We start from the raw sequence: 19,928 nt of genomic DNA on the forward strand, positions 1-19,928 counted from the left end.
TTTGAAAGTGCAAAAAAAGCAAACAAGCCCCGTAAAACCCATCAAAAATGGGGGGGGACCCAAAAAGCAAACAAACCGTGCAAGATCCATTGAAAATGGGGGGGGGACAAAAAGCAAACAAACCCCGCAGGACCCATCAGAAATGGGGGGGGGAAACCCAAAAAGCAAACAAACCCCGCAAGACCCATTGGAAATTGGGGAAAAACAAATCAAAAAGCAAACAAACCCCCAAGACAAATCGGAAAGGGGGGGAACCCCAAAACCAAACAAACCTTGCAAGACCCATTGGAAAAGGGAACCCCCCCCAAAGAAAGCAAACCCTGCAAAGCCCATCACAGCATAGAAACATAATCCCACCACCCAGCCCAAAACGACGCTGCAAAATCCACCCAGAACAGTTTTTAAAAAGCAGAAAGCAGCACCTTACCTTACCAGGCAGTCCGAGACCTCCTCCGATTGCACACTCTCTAACTGCTGGGCTGAGAGAGCTACAAAGAAGCAGCCTCTTCGCCTACCAATGGTTAGCAATTTGAATTCCATGACTTTTTCCCTGCCTTTTTCTGGTTGTAACTATGCGGGGCACCACTGTAATTTTGAGGTGATTTAACCAACAAACTTTGTATTTTATACCAATAATAACTGAGTAGGTTCCTAACAGATAAATAGATGTTATCTGAAGCATTTTATACATATTTTGTTTATTTAATTGTTTAGCCATTTTTATCTCCACATTTTCTATCATGTCTATATCAATATCATATCTAATGTGTATTCATTAAGTACTGTTTGTTTTGCCCCATCCTTATATCTAGCTTCAATTTACCATAAAAACCACCATGTTATGCCTTTACCCTGATTAATGAGCCCTTATTTCAGATTCTCTTTTTTAATATATAAGATATGCCTCTTTGCAATTCCAGAAGTTAAGTATATACATGCTTTCAACGTTGTGGGCCACCTTAATATTTTTCCTTTTTCATATTTCTAACTCCTTCTCTTATTTTTCTTTTCCTAATTCTTGTTTCTATATCCCTAAACATTCTGCCGTCCCTTGTGTAATCTGAAAACATTTTATATACAGTACTTGATCTTTCTCTAGTAGATCTTCCAGGCTATTTTTAATTAATTCTGCTGATTTTCTCCCCTTACTTTCCCTTAACAGTTAAAATTCTCCTTGGCTCTAGGGTTAGATGTAAATCTCCTAATTTTTCCCCTCTGGTTTCCTACAATCCTTCTTTTGGTTGGCATACATCGTCCTCCACCCTCACATTTCCTTGTTCATTATTCCATGTCTCCTGTTGAATATAGTTCTTCTTTAGTTGCTTCTTGAATGATTTCACCTCTTCCTTATGGGATCTCACTATCTCTAAGATTGCTTGAAGGGTAGATTTTGTTTCATCCCAGAATTTCCCTTGTTGTAGCATTATGTCCCAAGAACTTGTATTTCAAGTAAAAGATGTCCACTAGCTTAGTGCAGTCAGTCCAGTTCCATCAATAATTGGTTCAATAAGTCCACTTTAGTAAATTGATTACCTTTAGGGTTAATTTAAATCCAGTCTCTGACATATGTTGACAGCCCCATTCACTCAATGTTTGTATTAGACTATCCAAAGTTGTCTATGTTTTAGTCAGTTCTCAGAAGAAGAAAAAAAGGAAAGTCAAAACAGAGTTCCAAGTTTGAGTATTCAAGGTCATGTTCTGGGCTTTTTGCCAACCCTGTAGATAGCCATAACAGTTTAATTCCCAGCGTTGTTTGGCTAAATAATTTTAAGAGGAAAATTTCTTAACACCAAAGTATTACCAAACTTCCTTCCTTGAAGTATAATTGTTTAATTAATATCCAATTTATTTTCTTTGCATCTCTTTACATCTCTTTCCCTTCTCCAGATCCACTGCAACTCAATTTAGTGGTAGGGCTAAGCAGCACTTTTTTCTGTTAAAGGAATTATTCCATCCAGGGATAGTCATAGAGCAGTATAGTTAAGATTTTGTATCTCACCCAGTGGTATCTATGATGTTAAACTGGCTGATTTATCGCTTTTTCTTTTGCCAGCTGCCGATGACTTGCAAGCAAACTAATTCAGCTGTTTGTTTCCACCCACTGGATGTTTGGGGAGTTTCTTGGATCAAATGTGGGTAACTGCTGCCCCCCTGTGATCAGCAGGCTTCTCCCCCATTTCACCACCTCTTTGGAGTGGTTTTAACCCCCTGGGGGTTGTCCCAAACAGGTCGGAATTCAGCCCAGGGGACGGAGCTCCATCCTCCTCCTGCTGTCTCGTTGCATTGTCAAGCTGGAAGTCCCTTACATGCATTATTCTGTATATGTTACATAATTCTGCGTATTGCAGAAACATTGTGTTGGAAATGGAAATGCCTACATCCTATGCTACATAGTCCATTATCTAAAAACAAACAGTTAATTTGACAGACAGATTTGCCAAATAATAATAATTGTGCACCATGAAGTCAGTTCTGCTTATGACAACATTCTGCAGGGTTTTCAAGGTAAAAAGTACTCAGATGTGGTTTACCATTCCCTTTTGATGGGTGTGCCCTGAGACTGTGCAATGTGCTCAAGACTGTACAGGCTGGTTCTACTTGCAGGAGACACAGAGAGGACTTGAACTCCCAACGTCAGGCTTTAAGCCAGATATCTAAACCACTGACCTATGCAGCCAACAACTTTACCCTGTAAAATTTTACATTTGTGGTCTTTCTCTCTGTGGCTCCCTGATATGCTGGTCCGTCTCTCTTTCTATATAATCATGTAGGGTTTTGAAATAAAACTTGGATTAAAGTGAAAAAGTGATGTGCTTCATATCAATAACACAATTCAAAATTCATAAACACAGGATTCTCACATTTAAGCTGGACACACTAGCCACTGCATTGACACTGACTCTTCCATCTTATTGTAATAAGGGGAGGTCAAGGTACAGAACATTAGAGGTGCCTGAATAGGACAAAGAAAACAATTTTATCACTTGGAAAACACTGCTATCATCTACTTGTTGCTGTTGCTTCAGACTGGGAGAGGGCTGTGAGGAGGCAGCAGTGTACTGAATAAGAGCTCAAAAAGTACCCTTTTCTTGGATTTCAGGAAGAGAAATACCATGGGATTTCTCCCATTTGGATATAACATTGGAAGACAGAAAGGGTGGGGGTGATTTCATTGGCAAATAATATGGGAGATACTCTGGGATTGGGGCAGAGAGGTTCATGTTTTTTTCTCTTGATTACATTATGTACAAGTCAATGTGAATCAACCAATCCAAACCTTTTTCCTCCACTACTGGGGCTTCTGCATTTTTGTAGTGAATGCATTTATATTGGTTGAGATAGTGTGAGCACCTGTGCCAATTTCCTCCTGTCTCTCTGCTTACTTCTATGTGGTCGGCTAAAGCAAGTTCATCTGGGAAAACCCAATGTCCAGGGTGCAACTTCACATCCATTCTCATTTTCCCAACTGTGTATTTGCACCCTATATCAGGGAGGTATTGTCAGGCCAATCATAGATGCCTGCCACTTCTTTAAAAGAAGAGTATTGTTTTCCTACTCATCTATTTAAATCCAAACTACTCTGCTTGTGTTGCATTCCAAACCATTTAATTCAGTATGGCTTGCTGAAGGGTGTATCAGTAGTAGATTTGCCTACTGTTATGGGCACACTTCTGTGGCAGAAATGATCTCAGTGGCACAGCTCAGTTGTGCATGGTGAATTATCTGAGCCACATGTGTCCTAAAGTGTCAGTTGGTGCCTTTAAAAGGAAACACAACCTTGCCCAGTCCTGCCCAAAGGCAGATGTTTCTGGGTTCTCTCAGCTGTGCTCTTCTACATGCAGCTGTTTCCAGCCACCACCCTTGAACATTTACTGTGGTAAGCATAACAGGACATTCTTTCTCCTGTCAGTAACTTTTTGTACAAAGAGTTTTTTGTTTGCTATTTTCTCCACCCTCCCCTGCTGGATTCCCCAAAAGTTTCACTTGGAATCCCTGCCTTCCCACTGCCTAGCGAAAGCAGAGGCTGTTGCCATTTGGAGCTTTGCATTCCTCCGTGAGCGAGTGAGCGAGCAGTCGGATGAGCAAGCCCTGCCTGTGCTTGCATGCTAAAGCAGCAAGCCTCTCCAACTATTTTAATCATTTCAGAGAGACAGGGCGAGGGGGGGCGTCCACTACGCATTTGGCAGGAGGCTCCTTTCCTCCAGTTGAGGTGGAGTCAGCCAATAGCTTGGGAGCTTGGAAATTTTTGCAGGACAGTTTTCCCCAAACAGCTTTGCAAGGGTTGTGCCATTTCATTTGAAGTACACATCCACACGCTGCTGCTGCTGCTGCTGCTGTGCTCTTGGTTTCTGGCTTGCCTCCCAGATCCAAGAGGTCTCAGATTCAGCCTCCCTTTCTGTCTCTGTCTCTTAGCCTTGTGCTTGCAGTTGTCAAACTTCTCTGGGCTCTGCTAATCAGGACTCCTGAGTGACCATGGCAGACACCACCCTCCAGATTGTGGAGCAGCCAGCAGCCTCCGAGGCTTCAGAGGAACCAGCTTCTGAGGAACCTATCAAACCTGACCAGATCAATGGGGTTATGGTGCTCACCCTTCTGGACAAGATCATTGGGGCAGTGGATCAGATTCAGCTGACCCAAAGTCAGTTGGAGGAGCGGCAGCAAGAGATGGATGGAGTGGTAGCCAGCATTCAAGGGGAGCTGGCCAAACTGACCAAGGCCCACACCACCACCAGTAACACAGTTAACAAGATGTTGGAGAAGGTCCGTAAGGTCAGTGTCAACGTAAAAACGGTCCGGCAGAACCTGGAGAAACAAGCTGGGCAAATCAAGAAGCTGGAATCCAATGAGACAGAGCTGCTGAAGCGCAGAAATTTTAAAGTTATGATCTATCAGGTAAGGTGCCCTTCAATTGCTTTTCTGCAAAGTCTTTTTGGTTGGCATGTAAAGATTCCCCAGCATGACAGTGCTTCTTGCCCCCCACCTGGGGCTTCCAAGACTTATGTATTACTCTACACGTTACATAGAAGCTAGTACAGTACTTGGGGACATTATCTTTTTGTACGAAAACCCCCAAACCTAATTATTGTGCCAGGAATTGTAGTTCAAACAGTAACTTCTTCGGCTCTGACAGAAACATCAAGGTTTGTATCATAAAGAGAATCATACACACAGAGAGAGTTGATTCTTGTAATGCCTTGCCTACAGTTTTGTTAAGTTTCCACAGCTGACCTTCAGCTGCCAACATTGCTGTAAACTTTGCAGGAATTGGCCAGAAAATGTAATGTAGGAAACATTCAGTCAGTTGTTTTATAGGGCAGCAGGGAGCCAACTGGTGTCCTTAAAGCCACCATGAGTGGAACTCCATTCCCAACTTTTCAAGCATGCACATATACACATATAGATATGAGTTCACTGACTAAAATCAACACTCTCCCTTGGATTCGCGTTGACGCTTTTCCTGCAAAACTAAATCTGATGCAGTGTGGGTTTCAGATTCTTTAGTCCTTGCCTTTTTGAGGTGCTGAAGCTTTTTATCACTTTGGATGAGAAGTATCTTTGTTCAGCTTTGCAGCCCTAAATCTAGCACATTTCCTGGATAAGCTTTAGATCTCCAGTGTCAAATCAAAATACACAGCGTCAAGCCAGGCTTCCTCTTCTGTGGTGGTCTGAGCTTTTGAAGCCTGTGGTGGAAGAGAAAAGGGGCAACATGTTAAGATAGGTTAACTTATAGCCACAGGACAAATATATATATATATAAGAAAGGCTACCATGATGATTCCAAGAATGCTTGGGACAGAAAACCTACATAAGAAATGTAGCTGTGTGTTTTGTACTACTGCAACATGAAAGAGAGCACAGTTATGTCTGTTTGAGGAATCTGGCAAGTAGCTGACCAATATAGCCCTCTGATTCACAGCGTGAGCATTCTCAATTATATCATGCCTCAAAGGCGGGAATACACTGGTACATAAGGGCTATGAACACCATCAATCCAAGTTTATAAATATTCTTAATCGGAAGCCCTGCAAATCAGGCTGAAATAAAACCTTTAGGGAAGGAAAGAGGAGGGAATTGAGAGGAGGCTCTGGAAGTCCATGTGTACCTGTATGGTTCATGCCCGTCACAAATACTAAGAAAAGTATTCCCTCTCCTCTACTTCAAGAAGGTAGCAAAACCCTCATGGGTTTTTAAGGGAATAGGACCTGCAGCCTAATTTTGAATAGGCACCAAACTTTAGAGCCTGCAATTCCAAATTTTCCAGAATTTTATATTGGAGGAAGAAGGAGCAATAAACCTTAGAACACATAAGGCTTTTGGTCTCTTTTTTGTAGAATGAATGGACATGAATGGAATGGACTTCTGTAATATAATGGTTAGAATACTAATTTAGGATCTAATATGATTCCAAGTCAAATCTCAGTTCATGCCTGAGTCAGCTGGATCAAAATAACTAACTTTTAGCCATACTTCTAAAATACAAGAATATTTAACATTACAGTGAATATGTTAACCTGTAGTATAGGACTGTTTTCTTAAAACTGAAGTAGTATACTGGAAAAATACTTACACCTGAAATATCTAACATGCAATCCATTGCACATCTTTTCATAAGAAAGTCCTATAGAGTTCAATCGTTATACTTCCAGGTAAGTATATATGCATTTACAGTCTTAGAGAATTTAATACAGTACATTGTGCAACATGGAAATTATGGCTGTAACCCTTTGAGGACTTATCTTAAAAAAGCTTAACAGTACTTTCTTCTGGGTAGGAATGCAGAAAATTATTGTGCATATAGCAGTATCATAATAATTATGTTTTAATTGGCATTAATTAAATAGCAACCTGAGACAGAAGAGGCTGATTTTTCAGACCATGCAGATGCTAGATTTTTCCCATCTTTGCTTTTTTTTATTTGTAATTTGAGTTATTTAAGAAACATTCAAGTAAAATTTGAACTGAAACATTCCAGCAAAGTATTCAATTAAGATGACATGTCTGAGGTATACACGAGCTAAATAAATAAATAAATAAATAAATAAATAAATAAATAAATAAATAAATAAATAAATAAATAAATAAATAAATAAATAAATAAATAATGTAAGGATTCCTATCTGTTGAAATAATTATTAGCCGGTTATTATTCTAACAGACATAATTAAATTTTCATTTATAATTTTTAAATTTTTATCTTCTCATCTTATCTTCTCATTCTGATCCAAATGAACAGAAAAGAATATGACATTAGATAGCAGCCAGACATGGTTGTGTTAAACCCATTGAAAATGATGGAGCGTAAGTCATTTGTGACTCACTTTAAGTCCCATTGATGTCAATGGGTCTTTTGAAAGAAGGCATCATAAGAAAACAGACCATTACAATCTCTGATTTACTGTTATGCAAGATGGCGGCCTCACCTTTAAAATAAATGGGCTTTGCACTGCCAGTACAAGGAGGTAATGGTTGCCTCCTTACTCACACTTGAAAAAGGTCACACTGATTGCACAATAGATGAAGAGGACACTGGCCAGGGTCTTCAGAGCGGTATAATTCTCTAGATCAGCACTCTCTACATGTTTCTGCAGTGCCTACTGTATTCATTTGTGTGTGTGTGTGTGTGTGTGTGTGTGTGTGTGTGTGTGTGTGTGTGTGTGTGTGTGTGTGTGTGTGTGTGTGTGTGTGTGTGTGTGTACACAGACCCACAACCACATATATTTTATACCACACCTTTCTTCCAAGCACTTCTGAGTAACATTTAGTCTCGTGACAGTCTTTTTAGATGAGAGAGGGAAAACGGCAGCTTACTCTCTTTTACTCTTTAACTTTACGGCTGATCTCACACTTGAATACTTGGTAGCTCATGATGCAAGCAGGGGGTGAAATGTTGAAGCATCTTGCCATCCCTTGCTTGAACTATAAATCACCCCAACTAGAATTTAGTATTTCTACTTGGAAGGGATGTGGTGGCGCTGCAGGTTAAACCACAGAAGCCTCTGTGCTGCAAGGCCAGAAGGCCAGCAGTCATAAGATCAAATCCACGTGACGGAGCGAGCTCCCGTCGCTTGTCCCAGCTCCTGCCAACCTAGCAGTTCGAAAGCATGTAAAAATGCAAGTAAATAAATAGGTACCACCACGGTGGGAAGGTAACGGCGTTCCGTGTCTAGTCGTGCACTGGCCACGTGACCACGGAAACTGTCTTCGGAGAAAACGCTGGCTCTATGGCTTGGAAATGGGGATGAGCACCGCACCCTAGAGTCGGACACGACTAGACTAAATGTCAAGGGGAACCTTTACCTTACTTGGAAACACTATGCTCTGGCCATTCCTCTGTGTTGTCTATGAATAGGAGGCACTACTCCATCGTTATCCTCTATGACAGTGGTGGGCAGTCTGCAGACCTAAGGTGAACATCAAAAGCATACCACAAGGGATGTGGTCAGAATATTAGCAAAAATCATCTGTCCTTTCTGCAGGAGAAGGAACGAAGAGATACGTGGAAAAGTGAGCAAGAAGGGTGTGGCACACAGAGAGATTCCAAAAAAGGATTTTATTGTATGATGATCACCTTGTCTCAAGCAGAGAATGTTATGGGGGATTCCAAACATCATTGTAACCCTCTGGGTAAATGCTTCTGTGCAGATTTTGGAAATATTAATTTTTTAGGGACACAATTCCCCCTGGCCAGGCTGGCTAGTGACCATAATAGCTGGAGATTCTGGAATTTGTAGTCTAAAAGCTTTCCCAAGCTATGTTTTTTTCCATATTTTTCTTCCCACAAAACTCCATATATCAGAAAAAGGTGCACTTGCTGCACAATGACATTCAGTAAGTAGTTTTAGAAGCTAGCAGTATATAGAGGAAAAAACATAGGGTGGGGCTGATGGAGCCATCCCTGTTTGGCTCCGTTCTCACCCACGATGGGCATGTGCCCCTTCCCCCTGTCAAGACAATCACTCCACCCTTGCACTCTGTAGAGCTGGCATCTTCTGTGGCTGAATAATTCACTTATTAAGTCTTGGAGTTGGAAGGGGATCAAATCCCAGCACTTTCACTAGGTTACACTTAAGTGACTTTAGGCAAACCACTCTATCTCTTCAAGTGATCTGTAAAATGGGAATAATGACGGGGAACTCAGGAGCTTTTTAATAGTAATGAAAGTAATAAGCTATTGTTGTGGACTTGTGGTGGTGGGTAAATGAGATCAGAATTATGACACACTATTATGAAGTGGAAAGGGTTATGGAAACAGTGATGAAATGTTACTCTCGTGAGTGAATAGAGAACAGGCAGATGCTGGAAAGAAATCCATTTGCTTTCTCGCAGGCAGCCCCTTAAAACAATGAGTGATCACACTGGACTGCAGGGGCCCTGGGAAACACTGACTATGTATATATTCCAGAACTTGGCCCTGCTGAAATATCTTTTATCTCTCCACACAATAGGAAAAAATAGATCTGCTTTCAAAGGGGGATTTTTTCACAATGAGGTCAGCCTATGCCATGTTGTTCTGGATGCTTCTCACCCAGCCTAGCCGCCTGGCATTGTTTGCTTTGTTTCAGAACTGCACGATGCAAAAGGCTTGCTGTTCTGGCTGAAGATCGAGCTGCGTTGCTGTTGGGCTAATTTGCTCTCAGGGCTTGTAAATACTGCTTTTCTGTTACCATAGCTTTCAGAATCAGCCAGGCAGCATGGCCAGTATCCATGCTAATGAAGGATTCTGGGAGTTATAGTCCAAAAAAGTAACTTTTCAAAGTTCTGCTGTAGCAGTGGAGTTAATGCCATTATGCAAATTTTCTTGGCTAAACAAGGCTGCAACACACTAACTAAAGTCTGATTTTGCCCTTTGGAAAATCCAGTCTAGTGTGATGGGAGCTCACTGTACGTATATTTTAATTTATTGGAATATTTATACCCTGTGTATTGTTTTACTATCTGTACCCTAGAAGCGTGGTACAGATAGTAAAACAATACACAATACATCAACAAGATAAAATAATGTACAGAAATCCATGAACCAGTCATTAAGGGTTAAACCATGGTCTTGGGGCTCCAACGTTTACACATAGGGCTAGACTTTAACCTGTTGCAGAAAGGAGGCCAACATTCATGCCTCCAAGAGGAGGGTATTCCAACCAACCTGCAATAGCAGAGAAGACCCACTTTCATGTCTCTGTATGATTTATCACTGTCACTGCTGAGAGGAGAGCCTCTGTATGTGCGTGTTTATGAGTTTTATGAGGTCAGCTGAAAGTGGCAGGACAGGGCAGTGGCCAAACAGGATAGGTGCTGTAACCTGGAAGAATGATTGCTACCCATCACATCAGAGGCTGCTGATTTCCTCAGAAGGTATTAAAGTGCTGGTTTATATAGGTGTAACCCAATCAATATATCAGGATATACCTTCATTATTGCTTCAGACCACTGTGAAAATCATTTTGTAAGCTTAGGGAGGGGTAAGAAAAGCCTAGAATTTGCCAGGCACAACACTTTTTGGATGACACTTTAATTCTCTTTCTCTCTATCCTTCCACAATCTGTATTGTGTAGAATCTGTTCTTCCACAATCTGTATTGTGGAAGAACATAACTTCCATAATAATAACCACAACAATGCAGATTTTTATAAAAGGAGCCTGAAGTATCATAAGCAGTACCTAGCTAGAGGTAATCTGTCCAAATGCAAAAGAAGTTCTACAGAATTTCAACAGAGGTCACTCATTATGTTATCTTTCCCAAGGTATGTTCTCTTGCCCATCTGCCTGGCTCAACTAGAGACCGTTAAACAATCTATTCTATAGGATACCACTTTGAAAAATTTCAAATTACGGTAACAGTTTTACCTTCATTTGGGCCTTTGCACTCCTCCCAGTAAATGTAGGTTTTTTTAAAGCAGTAGTTTTCATCATGACCTATACCATGAGTGCTTGTATTTATAAACTCCATATTTTCCTATTTGCAACCCCTTTGTTTTCAGAAGAACACTTGAAACATCTTAAGATTGCACTTAAATAATTACAGTATGAATCACTTCTTTGTGTGGATAAAATCAGGGTGTGGCATTTGTTTGGATTTACTCATTCTTAGAATGATACAGTGATCCTATGAGTGCCTCTTGTGCCTACAACATAGAAATGCTTTTGGATTTCCTGGATATGGAAAATTACTTGTAAGTCCTTCAAGATTCCCTGTTCAGTCCTTGGAGAGGCTGAATTCCAAGAATTCAGATGAAACCCTGGTCATGCTTGTTGGGAGACCCTGGGAGTTGTAGTCCATGGGTTTTCCTAATGGAATCATAGAGGGTTAAAATGAGGTAAGACACAAATCCTTGAGTGATTTTCAAGCTTCCTAGTTGTCTGTTCTGCAGTGGACTCACACACCACTGCTAAGATTTAGTACTGCTGCTATCGTCATTCTAAGATCTGGAGTCTAGGCCTTTCATATACTTTTATGTTGACATGACCATGCCCCTTGTATAACAATGCAAAACTGTGAAAAGAGCCCATAAGACCACAATAAGAGTTATGCTGAATCGGACCAAAGGAAGGTCACAAGAATGGGTCACTTGTGACCTGATAGATGTTTCTGGATTTCAACTCCCATTGTCCATCACTATTACGGTAGAACTAATAGGAGCTGCTATCCAGCAACCCGTGGGGCAGGGCGGGGAGGCTACAGCATGCTCATCCATAATCCATTGTGGCCAGAGGAGCCAACCAGATATCTTTGGGAAATCCAAAATAAAAAACATGTGTGCATCTGTTTCCCAACAACTGGTATAAAGCACCCTACTTCCTCTGAGACTGGAGGTGATATGTAGCCCTCGTGACTAGTGTCCGTTGAGTGTTATCCTCCACGACTTGATTCGGGCCATAAAAAGACACTGTGGGGTGTGCACAAATACACAGGCACAGCTTTACCGCATCACGGTAAGATCCCTTTGTCTGAAGAACTCCTGAGATTTTGCCAGAGGATTTTGACACATGTTTGCTCTGCAACCATAAAAAAATCATTGCAGTTGGAGCTCCAGCAGGCCCTATAAGGTCATCGCTGCACCGTCCCACAGGAACCAGCTGTGGAATTGTTCTCTTCCATCTATTTTCGGTATCGCTTATGTCCTCAATGCTCTAGTTCCCAAGTGGCACCCAGAGAATTTATTTCTGTGGTTCCCATCTGCTCTGTTTAACCAGCAGCATCTCAATCCTCGTGGGTTTCTCACAAAATATTTTTCAAGATTACTTTTCTTAGTTCTTAAAATAATGCGAATAATAATTTTTAAAGTTCTGTTATTTGGCGGCACAATATATTTTCTCCCCACACTTACAGTGTAAAATCTGATAATTTATTTTAAACAAGCTGCTCTTGCTGTTTATTCTGAAGTAATAGAAGGGAAGCCTCGCTGGAATGCTGTTTGCATTGTCTCAGCGGACTGAGCCGTGCAGGAACAAATTAGCCCAGAGCAAGGGAGGCAGACTGATGAAAACAGCATTTGCCCTTGGTAGGAAAAAAAAGCACAGGAAGCTTATGCTTTGTGTGTAAGTTCTTCAGGGTCAGGGACTTGGCTTTTTTCTGTGGCATGTATGTTTATTATGCTGTGTTAATTCAGTAGCAACAGTTGAAGACTGCAGAGAAAGGAAGTTAGTATACCTTTCTGTTGGAACTTTTCAGGCAAACCCCAAAGTAATAATAATAATAATAATAATAATAATTGTAATAGGTAAGGGTAAAGGTTCCCCTTGACATTTAGTTCAATCGTGTCCGACCTCCTTCATCACATTAAGGTGTGCATCCAAGAAGGGGATGAACTGTGGTAAAGCATTGTAAATCAGCTTGCAAATCTAGATATTTAATACAGTATTTCCCTTATGAACCCCTTTCTGAGGAATACTACATTTAAAGTAACATTTATACCATTGGGAACCAGATTCTTCCTGCTCTGTGCATTTTCTAAATCCTCATGTCATCTCCAGATGTGCCACTTATTTTCACTTGGGGGTAGATCAGATCAGATCTGGAGGTAAAAGAGGTGGTCTACAGAAGGGATCTTTTTTTCGCAGGTCAGATTAGGTACAGTAATTCTACAGGCTCCCCACCTTTGTTTTACAGGAGGATTTGGAAAAGCATAACCCTCCAGATGTTGTTGGCTTACATCTCCCATCAGTCCTAACATCATGGCCAGTGGTGAGCTATGCTTAGAAGTACAGCCCAACAACATTTGGAGGTCTGCACTTCACTCATTCCAACTTTACCAGATAAAAAACATTTTGAAACAGAGACTGCTGCAACCTCAGTCAGAGGGCTTTGAATAATTCCATGCTACATTGATACCCCCTCCTCAAGAAATGTATAGGCTAAGTAGGCATTGTATATGGACAAGGAAGCAATATCCGCTACAAACCAATGCAAGTCCAGCACCTCAGAATTCTAAGGGTAATTCTTCTCACCCAATCCAAAGTTGTTTTCTTTTCAGATGCTTTTTTTTGCCAGACAGAGCTGATCTCCTGCCTCCTTCCCTCTTCCTTAGAATTGAACATGCATTCAAATGTGGCTTTATACAAATACCAGCTGATTTGCTGAATTACTTATTAACACAGACACCTACCCTTCAACATCAGTTCTCAGGTTATAGTAACCAGAGAGAGTAAGACTGAACATGTCTCTATGTGTACATGCACACAGACACACTTTTTGCACTCTGTCTTTAATAACTGTAGTGGAGTAGCAAGGATTGAGTCTACTGAGGTGGTACTCATGGATGTATAGTTTATTTCATGCTCTCAGGAGTAAACACTGTACCTGTAGTTGCAGGTAGAGAGAGATGAGCAAGCCAAAGCCACTATGAAAAGAATCTGTCTCAGGAAAATTATTTGGGAAGAGATCTGTGAGTCAAGGCAACAGGCACTCGTGGGAAGGAGGCTGGAAAATGCTTTTGGGTGTAACTCTGGATTTATATGTTCTTAACGGTCCATTTATTACAGAAGAAAGGAAAAGCTACCTGTGGACCTTTTCCTGGAATGAATAGTACCAGATCTGTCAGCTTTCTACAAGTCAAGACAAAGAACAGAGCAGGAGGTCTTGTTGATTTTATATCATACTGGAGGAAGGAAAAGCGAGTTCAACATTTAGAGTAGAAAACCCCAGGATGTTTAGTCTGCACCTTCAGGCAGAAGGAGATCTGTCACTCCACCTTCTACATGTTGTGTGCTAAGAACAGCCTGGGGAGACATAAAGACACTTTAGAATTAGGGAGTTAATTAGTCTGAATTGAGATGAAGGAGAAGGCAGTTAAATTGAAGAAATAATTTTTCAGCTGAGTTATTTTTAGAACCCCAATTTTAGTCTGTGTGACTAATAAAATATTACAGCTCAGGTGAAATGTTGATCTCTAGTTATTCAGAAGAGCTGACAAGAAGCAAAGGCTTCTTGATTTCAGAGGGCTAAAACCCCACAGCTCCCTCTATTCTATTCCCTTGCTTAACATTTGGAAACAGCGAAGTGCAAATGTATTTTTTCCCAGTATTGTCAAGTTTGCATTGTATTCCACATTATCATATAGTCTGCCTTTCAGGGTGAAATTACTGTTGTTTTCTTTCCAGCGTTAAGAACCACAAACACTCAATGCTCAGCTTAAATCAACTTGTACTCCCCCCCTGATATTATTGGACTATAGCTCTTCATTATTGAGCTATAGGAAGTGTTGTCTAAGGTGACAACCCTTTGACATGTTTGGTGAGTTGTGGCATAGAAAGGATGACAGAAAGACCCCTTTCTCTATTTTCATATTCTCTTACTTTAAAAAAATATTTTCGTAATGGATGCTGCAAAATTCTATATGTATTGGAGATGCCCTTCAGTACTTGTATTGTAGCTGATTCCTTGGGAGAAAAATTTTTAAAAAGAGGAGGAAGTCACTGAGACCAGTGGGCATATAAAGGAGGGGAAGGGGACCTTTATTTTCATTACAGTTTTACATTTTAAAAAAATCCTACTTATGCAGCACTATTCTAAATAAACAGGCTACATTGGCAGTGTTGTGCATATGCTAGATAAATGCATTGCTGTTTCGCTATGTCGCTTTAATTAAGTAAAGGAAAGCCACCATTCCCATTGAATTATTATGGCAATGGGGAAGAGAAGCAGTAAGAGAAATGTCAATAATCAAATGGGGGACAAATTGGAGCAATCCAAAAATCTGTCTGGACCCCTCTCATGGGGGAAGAAACATCTCCAGAGTGAATGGAAAGATTGCTCAAGTGTGAGATAAAATAGATCACACTGAAGATAAGAAGCTTTTAAGTGTGAACCAGACTGCTCCAAATTCCCCTGCCTGGACTGCTGGTGAAACTTGATGGAAGCTACAGTTCCAGCATCTGGAGAGTCATTAGCTGTCCATTGTGGTTTAGATTTTCCACTATGCTAATAGATTCACTTGTAATGTACGAGAATCTTTCTTTCTTTCTTTCTTTCTTTCTTTCTTTCTTTCTTTCTTTCTTTCTTTCTTTCTTTCTTTCTTTCTTGAGATATATATTCAAGGACTGGCTTATCATTGCCTGCCCTACCCACCACTAATGAGTTTCCATAGTTGAGCATGGATTTGAACCCAGGTCTCCTGATTCCTAATCTGACACTCTATTTACTACACCAACTCTCTTATGCTTAGTCACAATGAGGAAGAGAATTCACAGTGATTCATAACGCAAATCAGTATTCTTACCAAATACGTTTTTGTGTCTGTTTTATTTTGTGTTGCAAAGCTGATTAAGACAATGTGAAGCTATCTGGAAGCTTTGAATTAGGAGTCCCTCTCATTCTCCGTTAGTTAAAGCAGTTCTTAAACACAACCTGTATACTATTTTCCCAGAGTTCTCACCTGGAGTAGGGCACTTGGTTCAGATAAGGATGAGTCTGTTAAATCCATAGGCATGGAAGAGCTGCAATCTTTTTCAAGGGCTATCATGTCCACATCTGGATTAAAGATTTAAAAAATAAGAATTGAGAAGAGATCCAAAGACTTTGATGTTGCCCATCAGCATTTAGGGGGGATGGGGGGGGAATGGCACTGCTCAATCCATTACTTCAAGATATCACATAAATTGAAATGCCTACTGGGGTCACTATAAGTTGGGTATGACGTGATGACACCTAAGAAACAATTGCTTCTAAATATTTATCAGTCCATATACATCAACATACTTTTAATTGAAACTGTATATGTAAGAGGTTGCCCTAGGGAAGAAGACTCTTAGATTTTCTGCCTGCTTTAAAAGGGTAGGATTGTAGAACATATGACAGGTTGCAGTATGGGGGCTGCAGGAGTTTTTTTGTGTGTGTATTGTACATTGTGCAGCTCTTAAACAGCTATTTGCCTTGTCACAATCGTGGAATGTAAGAATAGGATAGCTACGTGTTTCCTTTTGCAGAGGATGCCTATCCATTTGAAGGGCTTTAGCAAGGCTTTAGCAGGTGGTCCTCTTTTTGAAGGCATTCTCTATTTGAATGGCTGTCCACTGGAGCCTCATATTGAACCATTATGAGGTAGCTCAGGGACACTGAAGTAGCCCATCCAAACTGAGCACCAGTGCACTGGACTCAACAGGCACACAAGTCTCCCCCACTTCTATGAGATGTGCTAATTATCTGTCAGGTTTCTTTAGGCTGCTTTGCTTGGGCAACATCCTTGCTGCTGTTCTTCTGATGTGGCTTATGACTGGCGGTTCTGGCTGTGCTTGTCAAGAAGCTTTTGGACCCCTCAATCCTGCTGCCCACTGATAATTCGTTTTCCTCATCTTAGCCCGGGAAGATCCATGGTGCACTGAGTGAGCCTTCACCAGAGAGTGTGCCCTTTGGCCTTTCACCGGAGAGCATGCCCTTTGACCTCTCAGAAGACAGCGAACCTCTTGACCCTCCTGAAGAAACATTGTCTTCTGGCCTTTTAGTAGAAAATGAGCCATTGCACCAGCCAGCAAAAAATGAGAAGGCAGGCATCATCTTGGCAAGGGAGTTAAACTCACCTGTGGATGATACTGAGCTCCTCCTTCTCAGACTTTGAGTCCGCACAGTGGGCCCAGCCCTGGCATAATGGTTGCTGGTCTTCTCCTCGACACTCAGGTTCTCCTGTTAGGGGCCATGGAGCAGACTTGGTTTAGTTTAGTCATTGCTTAGGTATCTTTTGCTTCAGCTGTTACACACACCTTTTTGCTGTGTTTGCCTAATTGCCTCTAGAAGGGAAGACCAGAAGGATCACATACAACTCAGAAACCTAGAGTTCTACGCATTGTTTTGCTTCTAAAGGGCATTCTTTCTGTTGCCCCCTGTCCCCCTCCGACTTCTCAAGATAAAAAAATACTGGCATTAGCAATAATGCATTCAAAGAACTGGGCCCCAGTTAATAATAGTCAAATTGACCCCTGTCACAAAGAAACATGTGCCTTTGGCAGACATGTATACTACGCAGGGATTTTTAATAGTGGGCAACAACCACTACTGAATGTACAAAACCAATAAATATTGAAGGCAATCTCATGGGGCCTGAATGGAGTTCCCTCAGTCAATACTGCTCTGCTGGCGTATAAGCACACTTCTCGGCTCTTCTAGGTTTACCTACAAGTGCCAGGATAATTTTGTCTTCTGGATATGGCTGTGCCAAGACATTTTCCTTTTTGAAGCAGAGCAGTGAATGACACTCTCTTCCCCAGTCAATAAAACCCAGAGCTGATCACGTTAATTTAGTACCTGAGGCCCAGAATCTCCCAAGTATTTCTCCCGTTCCTCGACTGGAAAAATAATGATGATCAGTAAATAGCCATCAACTTGCTGGGCTTTCGTGGCATCCAAAATCAGCTGACGCCGGCAGCTGCCTCACTCATTCTAATTGTAAGGGTCTAGCCATGCTGTAGCCCCTCAAGAACCTTCTTAGGCCCTCTATTAGCTGCTCTTTCCCTCGGCCTATGACCATCCCCTGCTGCTTTTGTCCATGTTTAGACGACAGCTTTCACTCACCTTTAGATAATTCCTTCATGGGCCTTTCCTGGGAACAAGCAATTTGAGGAAGTCATGGTGCCACAAACAAGGCGGGAACATTTAACCTTCCAAATGTTTTCGTCTGCTACTCCGAGACCCCCTTTCTGTTTGCTATGCAGGCCCGGGCTTGTGAAAGTAGAAATCCAAAAACATTTGGAAGACCCCAAATGCTCCCCACCCATTTTACAGAACCTAGACACGCAGAAGACCAGATAGGCAGGATATATAAAAAATAAAATAAAATAAAATAAATAGGTAGATTGGGTGCATTCCCCTGAGGACAGTGCATGAAGGACAGATAGGATCATTGGTGCTTTGTTGCTTCATTCATACAGTATTTGCTTTTAGTCTGGTAACAAGAACGAACACTTTATTAGCCAGCAAATGGCACAGAGATGGCACCAGACCGATGTGGGGAATGGCTGTGTCACATCAAGCGTTGAAGCTTTGTTTTGGAACTGTTTAGCTGTCATGTAAATAAGCCTCTTTTGGCACAGGACACGCCTTGGCAAAGTTTTGTCGTATAAACTGTATGCCAAGCATGCAAGAGGTTGAATAAACAGAAATAAACTCCCATAATTTTTTGATGGTGGGAGGAATAAAGCCATCGTAAATAATCTCATGGACGAGCCATTTTTTGGTCTCATGCAAGAAGCATTGTGCATATCTTCACCACTACCTCCTATCACCAGTTAATTTTTAGGTGGCAGAAAAAGGACTGGTGGGGTATAATTGCACCCCAAAAGAACAATAGTTATATCAAGTATGCAATTATTTAAAACATTTTATAAATTTCTATTCACACAATGTACATGTAACATTGATTAGTTTGACCACCCAGTCGATCTTTTTTCCACCTTGCTGTCATGATCTTTTTTAAATGACCTGATCCTTGTATTGATCCAATTCTTATTGATTCATCCTGTGTGATTCATCAGTTCTTATTGATTCATACTGTGCACATGGGTTGGACAACACAGACCATGCTATGCATTCTTCACTAACAAGTATTCATAGCAGTCTCTGGCCCCCTCTAGTGGCCAGTTCTGATAATACATGTAAAAATAGTTACAGTACTTCTGGATGTTTTTTCTTTAATATTTCAATTTTTTTTCTGACTGTGGTTAAGTGAGTCAGTGGATAGTGATCCCATGGATAAGTGGTCCTGCTGCTACCATATAGTGCTACCATGTGACTATATATACAAATATATTGATACAAAATATGAACGAAAAGGAATCTATCCAAACGGTCCATGTGTTTAAGCCTCTAGTTTGTCAAGCAGAAAAACCACCATTACCCATAATGCACAGCTTGAAAAATTTACATTCTGGACTACAGTTATCAGAACATACAGCCATATGCCATGCTGGCTGGCCAGTTCTGAGAGTTGCAGTCTAAAACATAACCTTTCCAAGCTTTGTTATGGCAAGAAAGGACACCGCATTGCTCTGCCTTCCACCTTATGCCTTCTATGGTCCCATCATTTATCATTCTTGCTGTCTTGTGGTGAGTTAAACTTTATATGCCCTGTTGGCTTCAAGCAGAGTAAAACAACACGAGGCGCTGGCATTTCTGTCTACATCTTGCTGGCCCCATTGCTTGCAAGTTGGCAGCCTTAGGTTAGAAGCTGAGGTTGTACACGAGAGTTTTCAGGAAATAATGATTCTCCTCAAAAGTTAATTCCAGAAAAATCTCTTGCTCTCTCGCTCCTCTATAACAGATCAGGGGACCTCTAGAGAGCCACGTTACATTATTTGAGGACTGAGGTGTCTTTTGAGTCATTACTGGAAAGGTTACTTTTCTGGATTACAACCTCAGAGCCCCTCAAGTGGTAACTTTTTTTTAGTTTATGTGTGAAAGGGTAACAGATAGTTAAACTTGGGCAGAAATATTCAGGGAATTATTT

General features: G+C 41.1%; 1 protein-coding gene and 1 long non-coding RNA gene across 2 annotated transcripts in view; one reads left to right on the forward strand and one right to left on the reverse strand.

The window, feature by feature from the left end:
* Nucleotides 1–3,004: 3,004 nt before the first annotated feature.
* CAVIN1 (caveolae associated protein 1) overlaps nt 3,005–19,928 on the forward strand; it is a 32,950-nt gene continuing 16,026 nt past the window's right edge. Inside the window, exon 1 of the mRNA XM_020785546.3 lies at nt 3,005–4,893. Within this exon, the coding sequence (XP_020641205.1) occupies nt 4,474–4,893 (420 nt within the window). The 5' untranslated portion in view covers nt 3,005–4,473. The remainder of the gene's footprint in view (nt 4,894–19,928) is intronic.
* On the reverse strand, nt 13,995–17,207 carry LOC140708439 (uncharacterized). The gene is made up of 3 exons (XR_012088613.2): nt 17,011–17,207; nt 15,870–15,964; nt 13,995–14,214 (listed from the first exon to the last, which is right to left on the reverse strand). It is a non-coding gene; the product is annotated as an uncharacterized LOC140708439 (long non-coding RNA).

Source organism: Pogona vitticeps, chromosome 6, assembly GCF_051106095.1.
Source record: "Pogona vitticeps strain Pit_001003342236 chromosome 6, PviZW2.1, whole genome shotgun sequence".
NCBI classification, from domain to species: Eukaryota; Metazoa; Chordata; class Lepidosauria; order Squamata; family Agamidae; genus Pogona; species Pogona vitticeps.